Below are 8,533 nucleotides of genomic sequence, written 5' to 3'. Positions count from 1 at the left end.
GAGAACATTACTTGCATGGTGGACAATGGGGAACCTGTGGATGTGGTGTATCTGGATTTCCAGAAGGCATTTGACAAGGTGCCACACCAAAGGCTGCTACACAAGATAAAGTTGCATGGTATTACAGATAATGTATTGGCATGGATAGAGGATTGGTTGACCAGTAGAAAGCAAAGAGTAGGGGTAAATGGGTGTTTTTCTGGTTGGCGGTCAGTGGCTAGTAGTGTGCCTCAGGGATCAGTGTTGGGACCACAATTGTTTACAATTTACATAGATGATTTGGAGTTGGGGATTAAGTGTGGTATGTCAAAATTTGCAGATGACACTAAGGTGAGTCGTAGAGCAAAGTGTGCAGAAGACTGTCTGCAGAGGGATATAGATAGTCTAAGTGAGTGGGCAAAGGTCTGGCAGATGGAATGCAATGTTGGTAAGTGTGAGGTCATCCATTTTGGTAGGAATAACAGCAAAATGGACTATGTTTTAAATGGTAAAAAAATTGCAGCACGCTGCTGTGCAGAGGGACTTGGGTGTCCTTGTGCATGAATCACTAAAAGTAGGATTGCAGGTGCAGCAGGTAATTAAAGAGGCAAATGGAATTTTGTCTGTCATTGCTAGAGGGATGGAGTTTAAAAACAGGGAGGCTGTGCTGCAGCTGTATAGGATCCTGGTGAGGCCACACCTGGAGTACTGTGCACAGTTTTGATCTCTTAAGTAAGGAGACATACTGGCACTGGAGGGGGTGCAGAGGAGATTCACTCGGTTGATTCCAGAGTGGAGAGGGTTGGATTATGAGAGACTGAGTAGACTGGGATTATACCCATTGGAATTCAGAAGAATGAGGGGAGATCTTATAGAAACAGAAGATTATGAAGGGAATAGATAAGGTGGAGGCAGTTGTTTCCACTAGCAGGTGAAACTAGGACTAGAGGGCATAGCCTCAAAATAAAGGGAAGCAGATGTAGGACTAAGGTCAGGAGGAACTTCTTCACCCAAAGGGTTGTGAATCTGTGGAATTCCCTGCCCAGTGAAGCGGTTGAAGCTACCTCGCTGAATGTTTTTAAGGCAAGGTTAGATAAATTTTTGAACAGTAAAGGAATTAAGGGTTATGGTGAGTGGGCAGGTAAGTGGAGCTGAGTCTCAAAGATCAGCCATGATCTTATTAAATGGCAGGGCAGGCTCGAGGGGCCAGATGGCCTACTCCTGCTCCTAGTTCTTATGTAATTAATCCCATATTTGCCAAAGTGGTTGCATTATAATTTCCAAGCTGCCTCACCACTGGAGTTAAATGGACTGGCCTGTAGTTGCTGGGCTTGTCTTTAATTTTAAGGAGTGTTACATTTGTTAATTCTCTAGTCCTCTCACACCACCCTGAGTCTGTAGATTAGAAATCCTCTTTTTGTTAAAGTGTTACAATAAATAGTTATTTTCTATTACTGATGAAATCTGGAATGAATTTCTTCTGAGTGGTAGTCAGGAAAACTGGTCAATGCAATGGTCTAATTAGGATTTTACACATTTAGTGATAGCTTGTTGAAAAACAGGCCATGATTATTCGTGCAATCCTCCCAGTTAAACTGTGATACCCTCATTACTTCCCTCAATATCCTTGGATGTATCTAATTAGATCTGTTCTCAATCCATTGAAATTGGCCCTTCTCCAATTACCTAGCTTTACTCTTGATTATTCCTTCTCCTTTTCCATAATCAAGCTAAGAACTATGATACCATGATATTTGTCTCTTAAGTGTTCCCCTACTTGAACTACCTCATTGCCGGGAATCAGATTCAGCACTTTCTCCTGTTTTATTGGACCAGAAATAGATTCATATAGAGAATTATGCTGAACACTTCAAAAGTGTTTCCCCATTTTCATTCACTCACCTTCTCCACAAGGCCTGCATGACTTACAATCATCATCTCCATTGAAACCATCTTGATAGGTTTTGTCAGTACACGGATAGCACTCCGTGCCACTCCTCTGTGTACAATGTCCCTTTACTCGGTGACCTAAGAAAGACGAATAAGAGAACAAACTATTAAGCTCCAACAAAAGGAATGTTCTACAAAGGAAACTCAAAATGTTGCATATCTGTAGGATTGAGAGCAAAGGGCATCAGGTAGAACGTATAAGTGGCCCTAACTGTAAGAATTCTTTTTAAAAGCTTTGCTTGGAATTGTATTGTATTTTAACTGACTGGTTTACTGGACACTGAGAAAGGAGTGGCCGACTTCTGGCCGACAGGATTAAGGAAAACCAAGTAATTTTATGTATATTAAGAGCAAGAGGATTACCAGGAAATAGTGGGGCCTATTAGGTACCAAAGGGCAATCTGTGCATGGGCCTGAAGGATAGTGTTAAATGAATATTTCTCACTTAAAATCAAAGGGGAAAGACATTGTAGCCAGGGAATTTCAGTTGGGACAGTGAAGTTTTAGAACATGTTAAGAATAATATTATTTCAGAGATAGCAGGAACTGCAGATGCTGGAGAATGAGATAGCAAAGGTGCAGAGCTGGATGAACACAGCAGGCCAAGCAGCAGAGGAGCAGGAAGGCATGGATTTGTTAAAAGGTGATCCTGGCTGACTAATTTAATAGGGTCTTTATAAAAAGGTGACTGTACATATATAGATGACAGTCATGCAGTTGATGTGGTTCACATGGAAGGCTGATCAGTAGGTAAGAGCTCATGGGATCCAAGGCAAGTTGGCAAACTGGATCCAAAATTAGCTTGCAAATAGGAGGCAAAGGGTGATGGTGAGGGTTGTTTTCGTGATGGAAACCTGTGCCACAAGGATCAGTCCTGGGACCCTTGTTACTGGTTATTTACATCCAAGTTGTTAATATATTGTGTGATAAGTATAATTAGTAAGTTTACTGATGACAAAAATTGGTGGCATTGTTGATAGTGAGAAGGATGGTCTCAGGTTAGAGTCAGATATTGATCAGTTGGTAAATTGGGCAGAACAATGGCTGGTGGAATTTAATCCCAATAAGTGAGGGGTGATGCATTTTGGAAGGTTAATAATGGAAGGATATACACAATGACTGGTAGGTCCCTAGGGAGTACTGAGGAACAAAGACTTTGGCATACAAGTCCATAGATCCCTCAAGGTGTCAGCACAGGTGGCCAGGGTGGTGAAGGCAGCATACGGGATACTTGCCTTCATTAGCTGGTGCATAGATTATAGGAACAAGAAAGTCTTGTTACAACTTTAGTTAGACCATAGATGGAATACTGTGTGCAGTTCTGATCACTACAGTATCAGAAGGACATGATTGCACTGGAGGGGTTGCAGAGAAGCTTCTTCAGGATGTTGCCTGGGATGAACAGTCTTAGTTGTGACGAGAGACCAGATAGGCTAGGTTTGTTTTCCTTGAAGCGGAGAGGGCAGAGGGGGAATCTGATTGAGGCACAGACCCAGGTAGATCATGAGAATCTTCTCCCCATGGTAGACATGTCTAAAACCAGAGGGCATACGTTTAAGGTAAAGAGAAAGTGGTTTAGAGGAACCAGAGGAATTTTTTTTTAAAAAATCACCTAGAGGATGGTTGAAATATGGAACACTCTGCCTTGGGGGGTGGTGGAGGCAGGTACTCAACATTTAAGCACTTAAAATGCTAGGGCATAGTCAGCTATGGACAAGTGCAGGTAAACAGGATTAGGGTAGCTTGAATGGGGCCGAAGGGCCTGTTTCTATGCTGTATGACTATGAACAATTAGGTGGTTTTCATCATTTGTTCATAGGATGTGAGCATCACTGACTGGGCAAGCATTTATTGTTACTCCCTAGTTGCTCTTGAGAAGGTGGTGCCGCTTTTTTAAACTGATACAGCTACATCCACAGCACTGTTAAGGAGGGAATTCCAGGATTTTAACCCAGCAATACTTAAGGAGCAGCAATATATTTCCAAGTCAGGATGGTTGAGTGGCTTGGAGGGGAACTGGTCAGTGGTTGTATTCCCATGTATCATACGCCCTTGTCCTCTAGATTGTACTTTTGTGGGTTTGGAAAGTACTATCCAAAGATTCTTTGACTTTCTTGTAGATGATGCACAGTAGCAGCAGTGTGTCAGTGGAAGAGGGAGTGGATTTTGAAGGAGAGTTGCAAATCAAGTGTACTGATTTAACCTGAATCGTGTTGAATCCTTGGAGCCGCACTCCTCTGGGCAAGTGGAGAGTATTCCATTATTCTCCTCACCTGTGCCTGTTAGATGGTGGACTGGCTTTGCGGAGACAGGAAGCGAGTTACTGGTGTCACAATCAGCTCTTGCTGCCACAATATTTACATGGCTGGTCCAGTTCAGTTTCCAGTCAGTCAGTGGTGATCCCCAGGATGTTGACAGTGGGGGAAGTCAACAATTTTAATGCCATTGTCTATATCTAACAGTAAATGTTCATTGTCTGACACTTGTGTGGTGTGAATCATACTTGCTATTTAATCAACCAAGCCTGGATATCACCCAGATTTTGTTGTAGATGGATATGGACTGTTTCAGTATCAGAGGAGTTGTGAGTGGTGCCGAACAGCGTCATATGTTGGTAAGAAATAAAGAATGTTGGTCAAGCAAAAGTAGAAGCAGAAAGTGTGCCAGGCGATATCGATCGGTTGATTGAGTGGACAAAATAAAAATCTGACAGGCAGAACATGGGGGAAAATGTAAATTTGTCCACTTTAGCAGGAAGGAAGCAGGCAGCACGGTGGCTCAGTGGTTAGCACTACTGCCTCACAGCGCCAGGGACCTGGGTTCAATTCCACCCTCGGGTGACTGTGTGGAGTTTGCACATTCTCCGTGTCCGAGTTGGTTTCCTCCGGGTGTTCTGGTTTCCTCCCACAGTCCAAGACGTGCAGGCTAGGATGGATTGGCCATGCTAAATTGTCCATAGTGTTCAGGGATGCGTAGGTTAGGTGGGTTATAGCAGGATGGGTCTGGGTGGGATGCTTTGAGGTTTGGTGTGGACTTGTTAGGCCGAAGGGCCTGTTTCCACACTGTAGGGATTCTATGATCTATGAAAAGCAGTATGGTATATTTAAATAGAGAGAGAGGGATTGTAGAACTCAGGTTATAGGGACATAAATCAATCACAAAAAGCTGGTTTGCAGGTAGAGCAAATAATGAGGAAGGCAAGTGAAATGTTAGTGTTTACTGGAAGGGGAACAGAATATAAAAGTAGGGAAGCTTTACTGCAACTGTCCAGACCACACCTGGAGTACAGTTTTGAGAAGTTTATTTGAGGGATAAAAATGTGCTCAAAACTAATTGGAAAAGATTTACTCAATTCATTCCTGGGATGAAGGACTTGCTCTATGAGGAAAGATTGAATAGATTGGGGACCGTATCCATTGGAATTTAGAAGAATGAGGGATGATCTTATTGAAATATATAGTCTTAAGGGAATTTGGCAAAGTGGATTCTGAGAAAGGATGTTCCCCCTTGTAGGAAAGAATGGGGACACAATTTAAGAACATGAGATCTCACTTTTCAAACAAAAATGCTATTTTTTGCTCAGATGGTCATGGATCAATGGAATTCTCTTCCCCAGAACACAGTAGAGGTTGGATTACTGAATTCAATCAAGTCCGAATTAGACAGATTTTTGACAAACAAGGAAGTTAAGACAGACATTGAAATGGACAAAAGACCAAAGTGGCCCACCTAGGGCTCCTAAGTCTTCTGATCTTATTTTCAGTCATTGGTGAACATCCCCACTCTGACTTTATGATGGTGAGAAGCTCATTGAGGAAGCAGCTGAAGACTGTTGGGCCCAGAATACTGTCCTGAGGAACTCCTGCAGTGATGTCCTGGAGCTGGAAGCATTCTTTATGCTAGGTATGACTTGGTATGACTAGGTATGCAGGGCCTTGCCCGAGATTCCCACCGATTCCATTTTTTACTAGGGCTCCTTGATGCCACACTCACTCAATGCAGCCTTGATGTCAAGGGCTATCACTGACACTTTAGCTATTTGTCCATGTTTGAACCAAGACTGTAATTAGGTCAGCAGCTGAGTGGCTTTGGCAGAACCCAAACTGTGAGCAGGTACCACTTGATAGCATTGCCAACAACCCCTTCCATCACATCGCTAATGACTGAGAGTAGACTGATGGGGTAGTAATTGGCTGGGCATTTGATACAGCATTGTCCTGCTATAGGAAGCAAGTTGTGAAACTTGAAAGGGTTTGGAAGAGATTACAAGGATGTTGCTGGGGTTGGAGGGTTTGCGATATAGGGCAAGGCTGAGTAGGTTGTGGCTATTTTCCCTGGAGCATTGGAGGCTGAGGGGTGACCTTATAGATGGCAATAAAATCATGAGCAGCATGGGTAGGGTAAATAGCCAAGGTCTTTTCCCCCAGGGTGGAGGAGTCCAAAACTAGAGGGGCGAAAGATTTTTTAAAAAAAAAGGGACCCAAGGGAAAACTTCTTTTAAAAACAGAAGGTGTGTGTGTATACAGCATGGAGATAGACCCTTCAGTTCAACTTGTCCATGCCAACCAGGTATCCTAAATAAATCTAGTCCCATTTGCCAGTATTTGGTCCATATCCCTCTAAGCCTTTCCTATTCATATACCCATCCAGATGGCTTTTAAATGTTGTAATTGTACCAGCCTCCACCACTTCCTCTGGCAGCTCATTCCATACACACCACCCTCTGAAAAAGTTGCCCCTTAGGTCCCTTTTATACCTTTTCCCCTCTTACCTTAAACACAAGCCCTTTAGTTTTAGGCTCCCCCACCCTGAGGAAAATGGCCTTGTCTATTTACCCTATCCATGCCCCTCATGATTTTATTAACTTCTATAACAGTCACCTTTCAGTCTCTGACGCTCCAGGGAAAATAGTCCCAGTCTATTCATCCTCTCCAGAAAAGTAAATCTTTTCTGAACCCTTTCAAGGGTCACAACATCCTTCCTATAGCAGGAGACCAGAATTGCATGCAGTATTCCAAAAGTGGTCTAACCAATGTCCTGTACAGCTGCAACATGACGTCCCAACTCCTATACTCAATGCACTGACCAATAAAGGCAAGCATACCAAACATCACCTTCACTGGCCTAGCTACCTGCAACTCCACTTTCAAGGAACTATGAACCTGCTCCCCAAGGTCTCTCTACTCAGCAACACTCCCCAGGACCTTACCATTAAAGTGTATAAGTCCTGCCCTGATTTGCCTTTCCAAAATGCAGCACCTCATTGATCTAAATTAAACTCCATCTGATGGTGCCAGACACGATGGAGGGTATCCTCATCATGCAGACTGGTCTTCATTTCCACAAGGACCACACAGCAGTCTGTTACTGATACTGTCACAGATAGATGCATCTGCAGCCAGCAGATTGGTGAGGAGGAGGTCCAGCATGTTTTTCTCCTCTTATAGGAGAGCACCAGTCTAGCAGCCATGTCTTTTAGGACATGGCTAGGTTGGTCAATTGCTGCCAAGCCACTCTTGGTAGTGGACATTTAAATTCCACACCCAGAGAACATTTTGCACTCTTGCCACCCTGTGCTTCCTCCAAATGTTGTTCAACATGGAAGAGTACGATTCATCAGCCAAGGGATGGCAGTAGGTGGTAATCAGCAGGAGGTTTTGGGTTGCCTTGCCCATGTTTAACCTGAAGCCATGAGACTTCACATGGTCTGGAGTCAGAGCAACTCCCTCCCAACTCTATACCACTGCACTGTCCCCTCTGCTGGATCAGTCCTGCTGGTGGGACAGGACATGTCCAGGGATGGCAATAGTGGTGTCTCAGACATACTCATACTTGCAGATAATGTCAGGTTGTTGCTTGACCAGTCCATGCAACAAACTTTCCTAATTATAGCACTGGCCCCCAGATGTTAGTATCGAGGGCTTTGCAGGCTGTTTCTGCCATTGCCATTTCCAGCTGGTCCACCTGGCTTTATTCTCTCTCAATTTTTCTGCAGTGATTTTGTACAACTGACTGGCTTGCTGGGCCATTTCAGAGCCAACCACATTAAATGGGAGTCTGGAGGCCAGACCAGGTAAGGATGGAAGATTTTCCTCCCCGAAGGGCACTAATAAACTAGATGGGGTGTTAGGAGGGTCCACTAGTTTCTTGACTATCATTATCAATGCTAGATACATTTAATTAAATTTAAATTTCCCATCTTCTAGGCAGGATTTGAACTTGTCTCCAGGGCATCATATTACTAGTCTAGTGACACTATCTTGTGGCTACTGATTAGTGACTACTCTTCTGGGTGTTTAGGCAAGACCTCTTTGGGATCAAGGGGATGCAGATTCAGAATCATTCACGGTGAGCTGGGATGGCATTCCCAGGAGCACCGAATATCACAGTTGATTCCTATTACAGCAGCAAGCCACCCTGCTAGTGTTACCCGCCTCCCATGCACGAATGAAAACAACTTCATTAATAGTACTCAAAGACTAAGATTTCACCATTTTTAAAGAAGTTTTATATAAATCACTCCTAAAAAAGGAACCAACATCCATGACTAGGCTTCTGGTCTGTCAAATGACACCAAGCAAGGAATTTCAAGGGCAAATGAGCA

General features: G+C 43.6%; 1 protein-coding gene across 3 annotated transcripts in view; it reads right to left on the bottom strand.

Annotated features, from left to right (window-relative positions):
• Positions 1-8,533, bottom strand: part of LOC109924443 (tumor necrosis factor receptor superfamily member 14-like) — a 42,751-nt gene that overhangs the window by 28,658 nt on the left and 5,560 nt on the right. For all 3 annotated transcript variants that reach the window (XM_048618883.1, XM_048618885.1, XM_048618884.1), the window contains exon 3: positions 1,882-2,007. In XM_048618883.1, coding sequence (XP_048474840.1) covers positions 1,882-2,007 — 126 coding nt within the window. The remainder of the gene's footprint in view (positions 1-1,881; positions 2,008-8,533) is intronic.

Source organism: Rhincodon typus, chromosome 41 (assembly GCF_021869965.1).
Source record: "Rhincodon typus isolate 14 chromosome 41, sRhiTyp1.1, whole genome shotgun sequence".
Lineage (NCBI taxonomy): Eukaryota > Metazoa > Chordata > Chondrichthyes > Orectolobiformes > Rhincodontidae > Rhincodon > Rhincodon typus.
This window is presented reverse-complemented; position numbering and strand designations above follow the sequence as displayed.